This window comes from Asterias amurensis, chromosome 2 (genome assembly GCF_032118995.1).
Source record: "Asterias amurensis chromosome 2, ASM3211899v1".
In the NCBI taxonomy this organism is placed as follows: Eukaryota; Metazoa; Echinodermata; class Asteroidea; order Forcipulatida; family Asteriidae; genus Asterias; species Asterias amurensis.
Window position 1 is genome coordinate 9,465,609 of NC_092649.1, and position 19,913 is coordinate 9,485,521.

General features: G+C 37.9%; 1 protein-coding gene across 2 annotated transcripts in view; it reads right to left on the bottom strand.

Annotated features, from left to right (window-relative positions):
- LOC139954124 (uncharacterized) overlaps positions 1-17,919 on the bottom strand; it is a 40,997-nt gene extending 23,078 nt beyond the window's left edge. For both annotated transcript variants that reach the window (XR_011788052.1, XM_071953792.1), the window contains exons 1-4: positions 17,576-17,919; positions 5,183-5,219; positions 4,605-4,787; positions 2,230-2,372 (exon numbers count right to left, since the gene is read on the bottom strand). Coding sequence is in view for 1 of the 2 variants with exons in the window: in XM_071953792.1 (XP_071809893.1) it covers positions 2,230-2,372; positions 4,605-4,787; positions 5,183-5,219; positions 17,576-17,788 (576 nt within the window). In the remaining variant the exon portion in view is untranslated. The remainder of the gene's footprint in view (positions 1-2,229; positions 2,373-4,604; positions 4,788-5,182; positions 5,220-17,575) is intronic.
- Positions 17,920-19,913: the final 1,994 nt, after the last annotated feature.

A 19,913-nucleotide genomic window follows, 5' to 3' on the forward strand; every position in this document is an offset into this window, starting at 1 on the left:
ATGTTTTCCTCTTGTAGCCGCTAACCAAGAGTGGCTTTGAGCCTTGTTAGTGGCAAACTCAGTTTGCATAAAACATAAACAAACATATTCATATTTGAAAAAGAACACTACTCTCTTAAAAGTGAAAAAGCACTATTTGAAGAGCCATATGAAGGACAGCTCTTTTTCAAGTGGTCTTCCACTCCCTTAGATTGAAGTTTGCATCTTTTTTGAGTGATTTTTCACTTTGTCCTGGAGTGAAACTCCTCTAAAAGAGTGAAATAACCACCACTCTTTTTAAAGAGCCATATAAGGGACAGCTCGAAAAGTAAAGAGTGGTGTTTTTCACTCTTTTACATTAAGAGAGTACTGGCTGGGTTTTTTTAAAATCTGATCTGTTGAATTAAAAGATCATAAAAAGCGCACATCACAAATTCTCAAAGAAAACTGGTTGAAAACTAGAGACCATTGTGCTTTTTTGCTATAAAAAGTCGCACCCCTTTAGGCAATCCCTCTGCTGCCGCTTCCCAGTTAATATCGTGATCTCTGGCTCCATGGCAATACAGAATGTATGGCTTGTGACTGGCACCCCGAAACAAAGATATTGACAAAATAGGGAGACCATCCCAACAATAGAGTTAGATAGCTCAGTTGGTAGAGCGTCAATGCTTTTATCCGGAGGTCACAGGTTCAAGTCCCGCTGTAGTCAATTTGTATTTGTTTAACCCCAAATTTAAGGACATGAAGTTTACATTTTCAGTTCAACAAGTAACTATCCTGATTGATTGTTTGTGTTATGCGTATGAAGTGTTTTATAGTGGCAATTATAGGGAAAAGTTTATAATTTCCATCCTGGCAAAGTTTGTCAGACCCATAAAATCAAAAAAGTAAATGATCGCCATTGGACTGATTCTTACCTAGGAACTTAATCTAATCTTAACTGTGGCAAAATAATAGTCTCCCCAAGAAGAAACCAGTCAAAAGAGAGTTACATTGAAATAAATTAAACTTCTCTTAAGAGGTTGTTTTATTCCCCAAGAGGCACATGCCAAATTTTATAAAGTTGCTTGAGCAAAAAAGTGTTGCTTAGCAATCTTCTGCTGAGAAAAACTTAACAGGACACACAGACAATGTGGTTGGTACTTTGGCTGGTTACCCTAAGTATGGTAAACAGCCAAAGTATTCTGGTAAGCAAAATTGCTTAGTGCTCAGCTACTTTTTGTGCTGAAGCAGCTGTATAAAATGGGCCCAGATGGAAGATTGATCTGTTTACATAAATTTTGAGTATGTCGTAAAACAGCTAATGTTTCCAAATCTCCCTAGAGTTGGTTTATAACTGCAGAAGTTTTTGTGTGTGTAGTTTTATGAGTCAACCATCACAGGTGTAGCAGTTGGTGTGTTTTGTCTTCTCCCAGTAAGAATTTAGTGTGAATTTGACACACTTAAAGTTAAGGGTCAGGTTTTTTCATAAAGCCAGTAAGCAGAACAAAATTGCTAAGCAGTAGGCACACAAGAAATCTTGTTGGCAGAAACTGGCCATCAGCCAACATTCCCAAAAGTTCACATGTTGCAGCCGGTGCTCCACTCATTTTTGGCTGCTTTTTTCCCCCCTTTTCATTGGTTTGATACAATCCTTCACTTTTTGGTATATCTCACAATTACTATGGACTGTTTATTTTGTAAACTGTAACTAATTCTTATGTAAATAGACCCTTATCCAGGGCCCAATTTCATAGAGCTGCTAAGCACAAAAGTTTGCTTAGCACGACCACGATTACCAACCAAATTTCCACTTTTTGCATTTTGCTAGTTATTGGCATTCAGCGGTTGTTTGCTTATCCTGAAAATCACATGGAAATTTTGTTCGTAATCTTGTTTTATCAAGGAAGGAATCTCATGCTAAGAAAATTTTTGTGATTAGCAGCTCTATGAAATTGGACCCTGGTGTGGCCATTTTGATTTTACTTCATTCCAACTCAATGTAACCAAACTGTTATTGGAAACAGGGAACATGACCAAGATGGTGACAGCATGATAAAGGTCTATACGCCTCTTTTAATTTTAATGCATGAGGTACGTCAACGTCACAATGCTAACTCAAAATGAGGCGAGATGGGGAACGTGCGCCCATAACCTCATTTTGGGTTAGAATTATGACGTCATGCATAAATATTTTAAGAGGGGCGTAATGTCACTGCTTTGATGACTAATATAAAAAATAAAAATATAAAGTGAAGTTTATATTCTTACCGGAGTACCGTCCTCACCGATCAATGCGTCTGCATCCAGAGGACCGCCAAAGTCAAAAGCTCGACAGATAAGGTCACCGTAGTCATCCGAGTCTATGTTCAAACTCCTCATTGAAAATAGGATCCCTTGAATCTTTCCCGCAGCTTAAATTGAAAACATTGAAAACCCAAAATAATGAGAACAATCCTTTTATTAAGCTTATCTTCTCAACAATTTCCCCCCTTCCGCCTTCGTAGATTTAAAGACCTGGACACTATTGGTAATGTCAAAGACCAGTCTTCTCACTTGGTGTGTCTCAATATATGCATAAAATATAACAAACCTGTGGAAATTTGAGCTCAATTGGTCGTCGGAGTTGCGAGATAACTATGAATGAAAAAAACACCCTTGTCACACGAAGTTGTGTGCTTTTAGATGCTTGATTTTGAGACCTCAAATTCTAAACTTGAGGTCTTGAAATCTAACTCGTGGAAAATTACTTATTTCTCGAAAACTACGTCACTTCATAGGGAGCTGTTTCTCACAATGCTCTTTACTATAAACCTCTCCCCATTACTTGTTACCAAGTGAGGTTTTATGCTGATAATTATTTTGAGTAATTACCAATAGTGTCCACTGCCTTTAAATTAATTCATTAATGGAATGCATTACAACTGGAATAATTCAGGGCCAGATTTAATAGAGCTTTAAATCATGCAGAAAATGTTGCTTGAAAACTTTCTGCGAAGCAAACATGTGCAGGATCCAGCAACAAATGGTAAACGTGACATAGAATTTGGATGGTAATTTATAGCCTCATTCTGCTAAGCATGATTTTGCTGTGTTTAAGCACTTCTATGAAATTGGGCCCTGGTAGGATCTGCAGGAGTCTCCCGTGATTTGTCAATACTGTGGAGCATTCTGGGCCCAGTTTTGCATGCTTATAGCCAATAAAGCACACTGAATTGATACAAAGTCCTCGGACAGGTTTTACTTGGTGCACATTTGGTTTTAAAAAGCCCTGCTAGGAAATTTGGGGCATTCTTAATGGGTTTTATCTTGGCAATTTTTGTGATTTTGATCTGGTCTAGAGATGATGATCGTAGAAAACATCCTTTTAAATATTTCTCTCTGAAATGTCATACTTGATGAGAAATATATAAAACTAATTTCCCATTTGGAGTTTATCGCTCAGTGAGCATTTTGTTCATTTTATTTTTAACCGATGTCATGCAAAATGTATAAAAATGGTTTTTCCTTATTTTCTTGTGACCCAGATGGCCGATCGATCTCAAACTTCTACAGCTTTGTCAGTTTATGTATATGGTAACATAAAGTGCTTACACTGCCAGCAACTGTTTTGTTAGAAAAAAAACAATTAGTGTAATGTTCCTTTAAATGTGCATACCAGCAAATCACAGTATTAAGAGCCTTGGCCCCATAAGTCTAGACCGGTACAAACCACTCCTCGCGGTTTGCTATCGAAACTGGAACTGAGAGTGATTGGACAAACAGCAGGTATCTTCATACAAAACTGACCAGGTAAATTTTAAATGATTTGGGGTTGAACAACGATACATTTACAAGAGCGGGATTTGAACCAATGACCTCCGGATCAATAAGCCGGCATTCTACACCTAGCCCTAGGTTGGTGGTGTCCCTATTTCATAAACCCGAAATCAGACCTGAAAAAAAGAACACCGGGCTACTACAGTATTACCCGGTGTGTCGTGGCTCGGCGGATAAGGGCACCGGACTCAAGCTCCGATGTGTCTTTTCATCAGAGTGGACTTGAGTCCTGATCTTAAAGGGAAGGGGTTCGCCCTGGTTCTCCTGATTTGATTGGCAGCATCGTGCACCACAGCACCTTGTAAACCATTACACAGTGCTATGTTAAGGAATTATCTCATTACCTCAAGCTCTACAACACCTTAGGCATACAGAAAAATACTAAAAAGGCAGTGGACACTATTGGTAGTTACTCAAAATAATTATTAGCATAAAACCTTACTCGGTAACGAGTAATGGGGAGAGGTTGGTAGTATAAAACATCGTGAGAAACGGCTCCCTCTGAAGTGGAGTAGTTTTCGAGAAAGAAGTAATTTTCCACGAATTTGATTTCGAGACCTCAAGTTTAGAATTTGAGGTCCCGAAATCAAGCATCTGAAAGCACACAACTTCGTGTGACAAGGGTGTTTTTTCTTTCAACTCTGATGACCAATCAAGCTCAAACTTCACAGGTTTGTTATTTTATGCATATGTTGAGATACAGCAAGTGAGAAGACTGTTCTTTGACAATTACCAACAGTGTCCACTGGCTTTAGTGTTGGAAGCGCCTTGAGCTTCACTAAGTGACGGATATGAGCGCTCTATTTGAGAATAAGCCACTTTATTACCTTCTGGTCCGATCTGAAATGTGAAATTCAGACAACTCCAAATGCCTTCCCACTGTCTATACTGCTCATCTGCTGAGATGAACTCGGTGGTGTAGTACTCCATCTGGACGTTGCTTACCGGAGGAGGCCTGAGGGACTCGTCTCTGAGAGGAGGCAGAGGGTTACTGCAACCATCGCGGATTTCTACAAGGAAAGTGGAGACATTTCAGTAGGTTTTGATCCTACCAGTACATACTTCATGACTCTTCCTGGATTGGTAGACTTTGTCAAAAATAGGGTTTGAATTTTTTTTGGGGGGGGGATATTCACAAGACTGCAGGGCTTGTAGCTGTAAATTTATTAGCACACCAAAGTTTGTTTAACATGATCATGATCTTGTTACGAGTCTAAATTAATGAGAAGGTACTACAAAGTTTAACATGTAAACTGTTTTTATTTAAATCTGAGCACTAATGAAGATTTATGTATTGAATTTTGAAATAGCATAATTGTCCAAATTTGCTCTTTTGGCAACAACAACAAAAGGCCATATGATACCATACTGTTAAAATAGGAAACAAGTATCATTATTTACTTACCAACGTAGCTGCAACCTGGCATCCGTCCACTTTGGGTCTAAAAAAATAACAGAAAACAAGTATTTCCTAATAGTAATATATTGGTTTGTGGTTATTGGAAAGCAGTTAGTATTAATTTTAAGAGTGGCCATTTCTATATTGCCACTTGTTAAAGAGGGAACTCCCGACATATGAGAGGTAGAGCAGGTGTGCATGCTGTGGGTGTAGCAACACTTTTTTCGATGGTAGATTTGGTAATTACTCAAAAAATTAATGACCCTATTTTTTGTTTACACAATACAGAACACTGGGTATATGTACTATAAAACATTGTAAGCAATGACCCCCTTTCAGCTTTGAAGTAGTTGTTCACCAAACAATTTGAATCTGTCAGAAAGGCTTCAGTTCAGGCATGAAGCTTTTCCCCGGCATCTGAAAGCACACGCAATTCTATGCAACAAGGATGTTTTTCTTTTTCATTACGTCTTGCAACTTTGATGACCAATGAGCCCAAATTGGCATTAGGTTGGTTATTTTATGCATATGTTTGATACACCGAATGAGGATGTTGGTCTGTGACAATTACAAAAAAGTAGACGATACGTGACCTATGTTTACATTCAAACCGCCCTCTATTGACAAAACACTGTACACGTCATGTTTCACCGGCCAAAAAGACGCGTAGTCATGGTAAGATTGCATGAACTTTCTAGCTGGCTGCCAAACAAAAAGGTTTTGCCCGACGGTTTTCACTTATAAAATTTTCTAAAATATGATTTAATTTTAAGAGGAATATATTTCACACAAAAATTCTAGTATAAACTCCATAATCAGTAAGTTTTTAGAGTGAAACTGAAAACAAATTGTTTTTTTCTCGTCACCATTCCTGTACAAAACCTTTAATAAGGGAATCAATGCGTGGTGAAGAGGTTTTCAAATAGTGGTTTAAAGGAACACGTTGCCTTGGATCGGACGATTTGGTCCTTTTACCTCGTTGACTCCCATAAATGGCCGACCGTGTTAGTTCGCAACGTAGAAGGAAAAACACGCAATTTCGAGGCACATTTGTGTGGATTATTCTATTCTACGTTTAAAACATATTTCTAACCATATGCATTTTATAACAAACGGTTACAAACGCTTTTCAAAGACCAACTCGACCGATCCAATTCAACGTGTTCCTTTAAATACCTTTTTGGTCAAAAAACATCAACACTTTTTTGTCAAAAAGTAAAATAAATGCAAAAATTATAATTGTTCAATGATTTCTTTCAACACAACACCCCCTCCAGCTATGAAATGGTAAGGCCCTCGGATAAACAACTCCCTATAAGGGAATGCTGTGCGCGTCACGTGTATCGCATGATGTGGCACAACTGTCCCGGCCGTTGCTCTCGACCAATAGGAATGAAGAATCTGTCTTATAAGCACAGGTGCAAGCTCGCGTGTCACGCCCATGTTTTTAACACTTTTTACTGGTCATAAACAAAGGTTTATACACACCCACGCGACGTGCTCTCCACCAATAGGAATAGCGAAAACTGTCTGAGGTATTTATGAATTTTTTTTATTGCACATGAAACATCCCTTTAACTTTTTGTATATTATTTCATAAAAATATGTTTTTAATGTCAGGTATCAGGGTTCAGAACAAATTGGGTGCATGTCAGTCCAGGGGTGTGTGTTTATAGTACACTGACATGCTGGGTTAGGGATTGGTAACAAATCATTCACTCCATGATGCAATTCCGATCTGAATTTCCTAGAATCAAATTTTTCAATGTCGAAGCACGACGGCTCAAAGTGTTTGCTGCACAGCACTGGAAAAGACGTCGGACCTATATCCAGCAGCAATACACCAGGTCGACATTGCTTGAAAAATGCAAGAAAAAAATCTTTTTTTACGAAACGTACAAACTCACGACTAGGACTTCAATTCAATTCAATTCAATTCAATTCAGGAACATTTATTTCAATGCTGTAATTCATTACAAAAAGCACATAAAGTTGAATTTACCAAAGTAACACATGTAGTAGCATGATAAATATTGGTGCACAATGAATCAATAATAATTGGAAGAATGACAACAATTAGGTGTAAGGTGAAGCAGAACGCTTTTGTACCATAACCTATGGACAAACAAACATAAGACCACGGAACCATGACAGGACTTGCATGTGTTTACGTGTGTTCGATGTTCGATCGAGGCAAAGTCTGCCTCGATTGACACCACAAAAGGGGTAGGCGGAGTCACCTCCTCAAACAATTTTATCTATTTTTTAAACATATAAATCGTTACAAAACAATTACTCAAAAAATAATTTTATTGTTCATAAACATATACTCTAATGTTTGAAGAAATTTTTTTTATTTCCAGGTGACTTTAAGCTTAAAACCAAAACAAACTACAAACCGAGTAACTGAACTTTCAAACGGTTGATCAAATATCAATTGCCCTTAACAGGTTTACAAGTACCAAATGATTACAGTGGGTTGGCACACTCAATACAATAACTTTTGTTAAAACATCAGGGGAAAAAACCACTTGGTATTAAAGCATGAGCAAATACTTCAGCAACTCATGCTGATAGCTATCCAAGTTGTTTCGGTTTTTACTATTTTGTAAAAATAATAACACTTCCTCACTTTTCAAGGGTGTCACAAACTTTGTTTTGTGTGCTATCACTGTAAAGGGACTGCTTGCCAGAGCAAACTTGACAAATTAGTGCAGTCACTGGTGATGTGGGCAGCTAGTTTTTTTCAAAACAAAAACCACTGTGAAACATCAAGAGGTGGAACACTCAGTGAACAAACATGACTACAAACTACTTCAGCAACTCGAGCTGTTGGCTCTCCAAGTTTTTGTTTTTTTGTTGACTCTCCAGTTTTTTCAGTTTTTACTACTTGTAAAAATAATAACACTTCCTCACTTTTCAAGGGGTTTTACAAGTTGTTGTTGTTGTGTGTTCAAGTTTCTAGCTCCTGGAACAGACTCTTCACATGTCATTGAGCTCCACATCTTTCACATGCTGGACAAGCAAACCCGCATTCAGATCATCTTTGCCCGAAAATGGAAAGGGGATCAAAATATTTAAAATTACCTCATTGGATGTGGGCTGTGTCAGAACCAGATTACACAAAATATCACTTATTCTGAAAATCCGGTCCAAAGTTCAAATCGCTGCCCTGCCGCCTCACAATTGTGTCAACAATTCAAACTGCTTAACTCTCCAAACAGGATATAATTATTATTTATTATTACATATTTCTGATAATAAAACCAAGAATGCCTCACAAGTGAACTTATAAGCACCGTTTCTCGCGCAAAACTATGAGAAAACCTGTAAACAATGGTACTTGCAAGTGAACCAGAAACATTGGGGTTACCCCCTAATGGTATGTACAGTATATCTATCAGAAAACAAGTGTCATGACCAGGATTCAACCCCCCACAGAGCTCGAGTCCAGTGCTCGACCGCAACATGCCACCAGATTGTAGTAGCAGATTTCTAAAATGTGACAGTTGGAATTGAATTTGAAGTCATTGAGTCAGTAGGGAACATTTAGGTCAGGTAATTTTGTTTTAACCTGTCCAAACCCCTATCACACGCGAGAGCATTTTAGCAAGGGTCCCTTGCTAAATTGTAGCATGGCTGTAAAATTTTACAAAATGTTCCTCGTTTGAAATGACAACAATTGTTTCTATTGCCAAGTTCTCTTGCAACATATTTTCAAACATTGCTACATTTTACAACCATGCTAAAATAAACCAAGGGACCCCAGTTAAATTTCTGTCGTGTGAATAGCATGTTTAGTGAATGCCAGCAGGATTAGTTAGCTTTCTATTTCACTCTGTCAGCTTTGTACTAATAAATCCATATTTAATAGGGAAAGGGAGCGGCTGTTCAACTCTGAACTAAAGCAGGACAACTTGGAGTTAATTCGAAGGTTGCAGAATGAACCCACAATGAAAGGTGGTTGAGTGTAAAACCAGGCTTTCTGCTTGTTCTCACCCCTGCACTCTCATTTTGCTGAGAGCATAGAAACAACTTTATTCCACATTCTGCATCTCTTTGTAACTCCTTGCCTCATGCATGAATCCCTCCATCCTACATACCTAGACTGTTCTTAAGAGGACTATCAATTCCTTCCTTCAGCTCCCCTGAGTTATTTTCATCTTTTTTGTCTTCTTGTTAATAGAAATCCAGGGGTGGGTTTCACAAAGAATGAAGACTAGTCTTATTATGGGGACGAGTGACTCGTCCTAACTTAGGACTAGCATCCTAACTTAGGACTAGCCGCATAGGTTTTTGATATCTCCTAGGACTAGTCCTAACTCTTTGTGAAATCAACCCCAGGTCTTCACCTTTAAAGCCCCTCAAACCAAACCAAACCAAACCAAAACCGAGGACATGGATTTGCAAATAGATTATCAATTAATAACGGATGACCATAACTGGTTTTCAAGCACACAGTGGGTTGATACTTTCAAAACAAAAACCCCTGTTAAACATCAAGGGGGAACACTCGGTAAACAAACATGAGCAACTACTTACACAACTTGTGCTAATGGCTCTCTAAGCTCGGTTTGTACTCTTTGTAAAGTAATAACACTTCCTCACTTTTTAAGGGTTTTACAAGTTTTTGCTGTTGGGTGTTCAAGTTTCTAGCTCCTGGAACAGACTCTTCACATGTCATTGAGCTGTGGTTGTAGTCATATTTGTAATCACAGTAAAAGAGACATTCAGATTGGGTTCGATTCCCAGTCATGACTTTTACGACCTCAGCACTTAACCATAATTGCCTCTCTTAACCCAGGTGTATAAATAGGAACTGTGGAGGACTGAGAAGATTGTGTGTTGGATTTTCCTCTCTGTCAAAGGCCCAATTTCATAGAGCTGCTTAGCACAACAATTTGCTTAGCATGAAATTTCTTCATTGATAAAAACAGGATTACCAACCAAAAGTTCCATTTGTTGCATATTGCATGTGACTGGTATTCAGCTATTGAAAATCATGTGGAAATTTGGTTGGTAATCCCGTTGTTATCAAGGAAGAAATTTCATGCTAAGCACATTTTTGTGCTTGGCAGCTCTATAAAATTGGGTCCTGATTATAGCAGCTTGGGGTTGTATGCTCCTCATGGAATTGAGAATGTTTTAGGAATGGTCAGAAGAAAGAAAAGGGATTATTAGATATCACACAAAGCCAAGTGGAATACAGAAACAATATAGCGTTCAATAAACCAATATAACCAGGGACACAACAAGCTGAATTTGGCAGAAACAGATGTGCTATGTTTTTCATGAGCACTTGTGTGTGATAACGAAGTAATCTTCATTAGCAAACTGGATGCACAGCTTAAAGGCAGTGTACACTATTGGTAATTCTCAAAATAACCATTAGCATACAACGTTACTTGAGTAACGAGTAATGGAGTATTAAACATTTTGAGAAACGGCTCCCTCTGAAGTAGCGTAGTTTTCAGAATTAGATTTTGAGGATTTTAAGGTCTCGAAATCAAGCATCGCTGAAAGCACACAACTTTGTGTGACAAGGGTGTTTTTTCTTGCATTGTTATCTTGCAACTTTGACGACCAATTGAGCTCAAATTTTCACAGGTTTGTTATTTTATGCATTGTTGAGATACACAACGTGAGAAGACTGGTATTTGACAATTACTAAAGTTTTCCACTGTCTTTAACGCAATACATGTATGCACAGTGTTGGAATAGCTGTACATTTCGCATAAAGCTTAAAATGAGAACTTAAGAAAGTGTCAGGAATGGTTGAAGTGGCCTGATGGAATGTGTCTCAGAATAAGCAACAATTACGTCGTGTCAATGAGCTATTGTGTATCTAGATTTTCCTAGCTCCTCTTAGGGAAATTGTGAAGTTCTAAATCATAATTGGTGATGTGTGTGGTTGTTTGGAAGGCAGCTCCACACTCACATCAGGCTGGACTAGGAATAAAGCCCATCAGAAGCATCTTTGCCAGTAAAAACAACTACTTGTATGAGAACCAAGAACCAAGTTAGTATTATCAATATTATGTGATGTGAGTTATAAACAAATATCACTTATTCTGAAAATCCTGTCCAAAGTTCAAAACACTCTGCTCCCCGCTGTGTCAACAATTTAAACCGCTTACTTCTATCCAAATAAATCAGATTCTTCAAATAATATGACAGTTATAACTAAGCTTAAATAATCATCAAGCAATAAACCACAAATGAATTGGGATGAACAAGGACAAATTTAATAGAGCACTTGAACCAACAACCTCCAGATTAATGTACAGGAGCTCTACCGACTGAGCTGATGATACCAAATGCGATTGTGGCACATCACCCCCAATCTATGCCACACCTTCTACGATGCCCAACCCTTGAGGAGCAGTGCGGCCTTGCAGACCCAAACGAGAAGACTGTGAGATGCGACCAATCCTGGCCAAGCATTTGAAGAGATGGACTTGAAAGAAGAAGGAGACCAACTGAGCAATCTTGCCTGATAGTGGTAGCTCCCTATTTTGTCAATATCTTTGTTTGGGGCATGGTTCCGAGGGTGCCAGTCAGAAACCATTCAGGGAATACAACCACTCTCTGGAACAACCCTGCCCGACCACATCCGTGCCTCCACTACACTGAACTCATTAAAGACCGAACTCAAAACCCACTTACATCTCACTTAAAATTAGGTAATTTTGTTGTACACTTACAATTCTGTAACATAATCTGTATTACGTTTAAAGGCTTAAAAGCCCTGAGTTAAGCCCTATACTCTTGTTATTAAGTTTACGATACAGCCTTGGAAGCAGCAGGAGAGAGATCAACTTAAGGGGATGTAACTTTTTAATTCAAAAAAGGGAGACCTCCAACATTCGACGTTCGATATGTGCCAATATTTTGTTCAGAGGGGGGGGGGGGGGGGGGAGTGGGCCTCCCTTTTTGGGCTTGGGTAAGTAGGCCGAGTTGAATTTACAAATGTTAATATCTATTTGGGAATATAGGCAAATGAAAGAATGCAATTTTTTTTATGTATTATATTATTAATTGAAACAGCTGGTGGTACCCTTCCGATGTCATGTTACCCTGACAACAAGCATAAAGGGCCAAAAATCAAACCAAATCGCAGCATGGGATTGTAAGTTCCTTCCATGGGGTGTCTGTCAGACAGCATTGGGGGACTCGTAATCTGGAAATGGGTCTGTAGCCAGAAATATGAAGTAGGTACATGAATATGATTTTCTTGAAAATTAAAGGAACATGTTCTTGCTAACAAAACAGTTGCTGTCAGTGTAAGCACTTCTAAGCATCTACCATATACATGAACTAACACACCTGTAGAAGTTTGAGATCGATCGGCCATCTGGGTCGCAAGAAAATAGTGAAAAACCGATTCATACACATTTTGCATGACATCGATTAAACAAACAAAAATGAATAAAACACTCACTGACCGATTTACTCCAACCGAGAATCAGTTTTATCATCAAATATGACATTTCAGACGGAAATATTTAAAGGGATGTTTTCTACGTTCATCATCATCATCATTAGACCGTGTAAGTTTTATGTCAAAATCTGTGATCTTGGACAAGTTTTTTTCCTACCAATTCTTTTATCCTGGTAAATGAATTCGTGAAGCCGAGCAGAATTACATACTGTTTGACACGTCAAGACCACAAAAGCTCTTTTCAACACTCCTTCCCAAAGAGATTTTTTTCGTAATCTGGTTGTACAAGCAAGTTTAGTTTCACTCGCAATAAACTTCCTAGGTCTGTTTTGGAAGAAATAAACCGTTTTCAAAGCACACTCCTCAATAGCAATATTGGACTTGAATACAAGTATTTTAGTTTTGGACTTCTATTGTCTTTTGGGTGAAAACAAAAATATAATAATTTGGCAATGGTCCTGCCTTATTGAACTCACGTGAATAATTGTGTGTTTTCGCTCCGAGTCTGAATGTTTATTGTGGAGTTTTCTCTTCTTTATAACAATGTATAATAGCGAAACCGAAAATCTTGTTGAAAGTCAAAATGATGACTAGAGGGCAGGTGCATGGTTTCAGTTTAATTCACTGTTGTTGTTTTTTGTCTGACTGACTGCTGGTCCATAACAAACAAATTTTACTTTGATGATCATAAGAGGGACCAATTCAATAGCAATGCTTAACGGTAAGCAAATTCTAACGTACATACTGTAACATAAAAATTTGCTTCAGTGAAAGCACATTTTACCATCAGCAATAAAAATAGCCGGCCAGCTTGAGAGTCACCATATAGATTTGCATTGTGACGTCCTTAATTTTTATGCAGTAAGCACCAGGGCCCAATTTCATAGAGCTGCTTAAGCACAAAATTTTGCTTAAGCAAAAAATTCATTGCCTCGTAAAATCAGATTACCTGCCAAGACTCCACTCAATTGTTATGCTAAGTAAACAACAGCTAAATACTAGTCTTAAGCAATGTATATGGCATGAAATTTTGGCCAGTAACATGTGTAAAATAAGCGAGCTATTTTCGTGCTTCAGCAAACTTTTTGCTTAAGCAGCTCTATGAAATTGGCCCCAGGAGGTTTGCATGTCTTTTCATGTGCTTATGGTTAGCTGATAAGAAGTAGAATTCACACAGGGCGGCCCTGAGCTAATTCCACTTCATGGCCCAATTTCATAAAACCTGTACAGGCACAAAAACTTGCTGAGCACTGAACAGTATCGCTTAGCAGAAACAGATTACCGGCCAAAATTTACATTATATTATTTGCATTGTTGTAGCTGGTGCACCACTAAAATTTGTTTGCTTAGCAAAGAAACTTGTCTGGCAGTATTTTTTGCTTAACAGCTTTATGAAATTGAGCCCAGTAAGCACAAAATTGGCTATTAAGCAGCTCTTTGAATTTGGGCCCGGTTTCCTTTCTAGAAGACCAATAACAATTTAAAGAAAACATTCAATAGAAAAGAAGTGAGAAGTAGCAAACACATACTTGCTACTCAATGGGAAGGTGAAAATAGTGCTATTTGGTTTCCAGCTCAAAAGTATTAGAGAGTCTCCTTATTTTCAATTTTCAAATAAATCAAAGAAAAGTGACTTGAAGTCACCTAATCTGAACCAGTTTCAGTTCAACCTTTGCTTTTATCCTCTGGTAATGCTTTGAACAAAAATATCTACAACATTTGTTTCCCCCCTAAACAAAATTATGAACATCCTCCAGCAACTTTTCACAAGCTTTCATTCATTTTTCAAGTAGGATTTCTTTGGCGAGAAAAGAAAGTATTTTTCTCTCAAAAAAAATCCTCAAGCAACTTCACTCTCATTCATTTCTCAGGTAGGAATTCTTTGGCAAGAAAGAAAACTATTCGGAGTGCCATAAAAAACAAGAATGAATGCTTGAATTTCAAAAAAAGCAAAATTGTGCTAGTTCTCTTGGGGATCACGCGGGCAGGAAGTGGATTTGCTTCACTCTTACAAGTCTTAAAAAGAAATCCTTCCCTCTAAATAAAATGGGCTTGCCTCGGGGAAACAGTGAAAGATTTGTTCAGAAGTCTTGACAAACAATATTCCACTAAATCTAAAGAGAAACCGATAGGGGATTACTCTTGCAAATATCATCCATTGCTTTTAGGCTGATAAGGGGCCCGTGTAACTCCTAGATTTGGAGAGAATGGAGTCGCTTTAAAGAAAAATGAAGAATATAAGTCTCTGAATTACTCAATGCAGGCAGTGCACAAACAACATGGTATTATTGAAAGTAAAGCCAGAGGCCTGGATTTTATCATTGATGAGCCGAGACCCTTTTCATTATTTTTGCAACTGGCAATTCCATTGGAAAATCTTTGGTCAAGATTTTCTCTCTACTTATTCTTCGAGAAAGACTGTCTTCTAGGGTTGAAACTCCGGCCTTTGACTATTTGTTGCATTTATACCACAGGTCCTTCTGCTTGGTAAACAATTTACCACCACTGATTTTTTGTTCTCAGAAAAATGTAACAATAAATTATGCAGGATTGTTTTTATAGTGGAAAGGCGAAGGCCTTTTGTATTTTCATAGTTTCATTCCTGTGAACTCTGGATGTGTGTGCCATGCTTGTACCCTGAACAGGACAAGTATTGTACAATTTCATTGTGACAAGTCATAACCGCAGATTCAATACACTACATACCATCCACTAAGTATTGTGCTGTAATCGTCCACCATAAAAAAAAGACTGAGAATGGTGAATGGTTTTTTTAATGCCACAACTATTTTAAAAGCTTGGTTTTTATTTTCTTTCTTGATTGGATTGCTGCATTTCGTGGTGTGTGCACAATGCCAAGGTTATGATGTACAGTTTAATAGACTGTAGGCCCACCTTAAAGGGAAAGTGTGTCATTATTCGGTCCAAGAGTAAAATATTTCCAAAATATTCCCCAACTACTGTTTATAATAACGGTTTCTTGCTAAAGCAAAAATTGAGTGGGGTGTCAGTTATAATGCAAGGTTAAGAAACACTGGCTGGTTATCTGTTTCTGCTAAGCAAGTTTGTTCTGCACTTAGCAAGTTTTTGTGCTTACAGGTAAGCCTACTAACTAGGCCTACTACTTAGCAGGCTAAATGAAATTGGGTCAAGGCTTAAAATTTACAGTTGATCACAAGCCCAACAATTATGTGTCGGGCCATCAAACTCACGACAGCAGTCTACTGCTGTCAGTTTTACTGGTCGAGTATTTGAGTATATAACAAAACAGCTTTTTAATAAGTTCATTTTATTTCTGGACGTGTTCAAGTTTTCCAGCCCTGCCAAATATGTTAAAGATTATTCTTAAACTTTATTGAACGTTTTTGCTAAGAAAAACATTAACTAGTAAAATTGTTATTAAATTTTTCAAATTTATATGCATTTTCACCTAACAGCCTTTTAAACATATTTATGGTATAGCTTTGAGTATTTAGAATTTGCAGTTAACAACCTAATAGCACCGATGAGCCAACATAAAATGTGATGGTTAAAATAAACAATAAAAAAAAAAAAAAACATTTACTTGGTTTGTTTCAAATTTATATACAGCCTTCTACAAATAGGGTATGAAATTAAAAGTAACGACCTTGTAGCACTGACGAGCCAATGAATAAAATGTTTCGGCGTTCTCTCCTTTAATTACATATTGGACATTTTTGGCTGCTGCCGAGTCACGATTTCGTTACTCACTCATGCATGTTGCCTGTAGGAAGCAAGCATGCATGGTAATGTGGGAAAGTTGAAAACCAGTGTCCTGGTACAAAGCTCTACACATGGCTGTCAAACCACAAAATAATTTTATTCCAAGGCAGAATTTAAGACTGAACTGTGTTGAAAGTTAAAAAAGCCTCGTGGCAAATTTGCCCTTTTGTGTTGATGAAATGCTGATTTGTAGGCAAAATTATGAAGGGAGATACAATAACAAACACCATTGAAAGTTTCAGCTGATAGTTCCTACTTTGTGTTTTAAAAAAAAACAAGCAAAAACAATATAGATTATTTTGCCTACAATTGTTGATAAAAATAAATCTAAGACCATGCAGTTAAGAGAATTTTTGAACCATTAATGATAAGAATGCATTCCTGTTAATCTTCCATGTAATATTAATATATAGACACACCATATTATGGTAAAATATTAGAAACATGTGTCTGATTTCGTGCAGGAGTGTAAAGTACTACTATAGTCCAATTTGTAGTGAGTGAATCTTGCTTGTTTGACGGTTCTTTGGTTTTAAAGCAGTCTCATTTTGCCTCTCTTTTAGTTTTCTTAACTTTTCATGTACTTTCAAATTGCTCAGTAAGTTACTCTTTAAAAAAATAAACTTGGCCCTTGTTTCTGTGATTTTTTTTATCAAATGTTCCCTATTGTATTTTCTATTGTAAAGCTTTTTAATAATTCAGCGGTATGCTGCGATGGCATTTTAAAAAAAAAATTAAAAAAGGAATTATAAAACTGATAAGGCTACCCTGTCTAAAAAAATTAATAAAATAGTCATTCGCGATTGAAACAAACACTATAGTTTATGAGCAAAAGAACAAAACCTAAGTATAAAGACAATTCATCATTTGTAACAATTTCATTTTGATTAAAAACAGCACAATAAGCGCTAATACAGGATGAAGAAAGCGTGAAAAGAAATTATTTTGTTCATTTTTTTAGTTATGTCAAACAGTCAGACCCCAATTTGGGAAAATCAACACTGAAAACCCTCTTCCTAGGGGACCTAGAACTATTTACGAAAACCCAATCCACATGAAATGCTCCGGGTCTGAGGTGGTATTCGAAACGGGGTCTATATTATAGAAGTGAAGAAAGAAACGTACGAGACCTCCTGATATAGACTAGTTATTTTAACAATCACTGGGCGTGTACATTTTTATGAAATGATAAGTTGATGGCATGTTCTTCTTACCGTCCATGTGAAATCTTGCTTGCGGCACGGCGGCTCGTACCAGTACGGCCGCCCTGTTGACATCACAGCCACCGGCAGCGTCCATACCAACAACACGATGGCGATCCACGGGAAAACTGCTTTCGGAATTAACCCCGCAAATCTCATCCATTTCTGGTGTTGTTCCATCGCGAACTTATACACTCTGTGTTCTATGGTTGAGTTGTTAAACATTTGCAATTAATAACAGACCCTTCATGGGTGACAATGGAGTTAAACATGACAAAAGCTAAGTTGAAGGACGACTTATGTTGCATGAAAGTTGAACAACTCAACTGTTTCCACGCAAACACACATCAATACAATGTACTACTAATGTATAATATGGTTTCATGTGTAATGTGCGATACGGCGGGACGATTCGTTCAAAGTCCAACCCAATGCACGTGTGTGGGAAAACAAACCGCACCAGGAAACTGCACTCATCCGCGCGTACAGGGCTTCAGATGCAAATTAATGATATCGACGAGCCAATCACAGCGTGTTCGATGACTGCAAGTCTGCAAAGTCTGCAAGACATTCACTTTTGACCAATGACATTGTGTCTCCTGACACAAAATCACCGAAGTGAGAAATTGTTTGGCATGATTGCGCAACTACATAGGGGAGATCTGCAAATAATGATAACAAATAAAACAAACGACAAACTAACGTATGAATTACATGAAACCCTACAAAAAGAGTATGCTGCATCACCACCAATTATGTGTTTACTTCCCAATAATAGACCTTTCTTTTGCAACGTCACAGCCCGAGTTTTTGCCAACCCAGATTGGAAAACTCTAGAAAGCCATAAGTGCAAATCAAGAATAGATCGCTATTTTTGGTAACAATGTAACAAAATTTGTTGATTTTGTTTTAAAAAAAGCAACTTATCATGAGAGGTATTTTATTGAATTGAAAATTTGCAGAAAATGTTGAATTTTGTTGAAACATCTGTTTTTACAATTTAGTGTTTTACTATCAATCGGCCGACCATGCCAACCAAGGCGGTTTGTTTATCAACAAAAGAAAGGTCCATTGGTTTAAAATAAGTTGCTATCAGGGGTCGGCTGTTGACATGCTAACCGTTTGTTTGACCTCCCGTCAAACGATTTTGAAATCGTTTGACGGAGTTTAAAAACTTCTTTACCCCCTCTTTTGTTTAACCTGTTATTTATTTACTTCTCTATCTATCTTTCCTTCTCTCTCTCTCTCTCTCTGCAGTCCGTTTTTTGTGTTTTTTATCACACGCCGGCCATAGCATAACGCAATAGGTATGAGCGCTTTCCTCACTTCACTGTTGACCCCGTGGCCAGCGTGTGGTACGAAAAAGTAAACTGCGTCCGGTGGTCATTACAAGTCTACGCCAACCATCTCTCTCTATCTGCTGCTGATGATCTTGATACTGCTGCCATACCCCGTCCATCCCCACTCCAATTCTTAATGTAGTTCATCCATGATATTGCTGGACGACCTCTTCTTCTCTTCGGCCTTGACCGACCCCTGGATTATTTATTTCTAGAGTATTTTCTTACATTTCTAACAATTTCCAACTTTCCATCGCAAGAAATACTTAAGAGTCTTTAGTCTGTCCTCATCATTGCACGGGTAGCCTGACCTGTTGGTATGAATAATTATCAACTTTTTGTAGAAATTCTGAAAAAATACAACCCCAAAATGGGATAATCCAGACTGGGATTATCATAAATATAGCGCCCCCAACGGTGATCCAGTATCTAAAATTTAAATTTCATGTAATCGAAAATGAATAAACAAGACGACTCAGTTGTTGAAGCATTAAGATTATGCTGGAAGTATACAAAAAATGCGATATAATTTTTACCAAACATTGATTTGTAGAAACTGCATCTAGCATCTAAAAAGTTCCAGGCGTGTTGGATAGAAGTGCGCCCTCTTGAGGCAAACAAGCTTGAGAGAGTAGACTGGTTCTGGCTTCAGCCACGATAAAAAGAGGTACTGGCTTAAGAAATTTAATGATTTCATTGGACAAATGAACGTAAATTGAGTTGCACGTGCGCATGCGTACGGCACACATAGGTCGCAAGTAACGTCCCTATTCCATCACAGTGCTAACTACGTGCTGTGATTACATGCACACAACAAATGCATGATTTTCGAGATAAATTATGGTCCTCTTTTGGCTTGAACCCACGAAACACTGTTTAAAAGATTCATCTCTCAAGATAGTGGTATGATTTGAAGGCCGGTATCTGGCGCCTTTATCGTGCGCCTCCAAGTGATGACGTCAGGAGAGCTAGAGATTGCAGACCTCATCCGGGACTTTTTGATCGAGAGA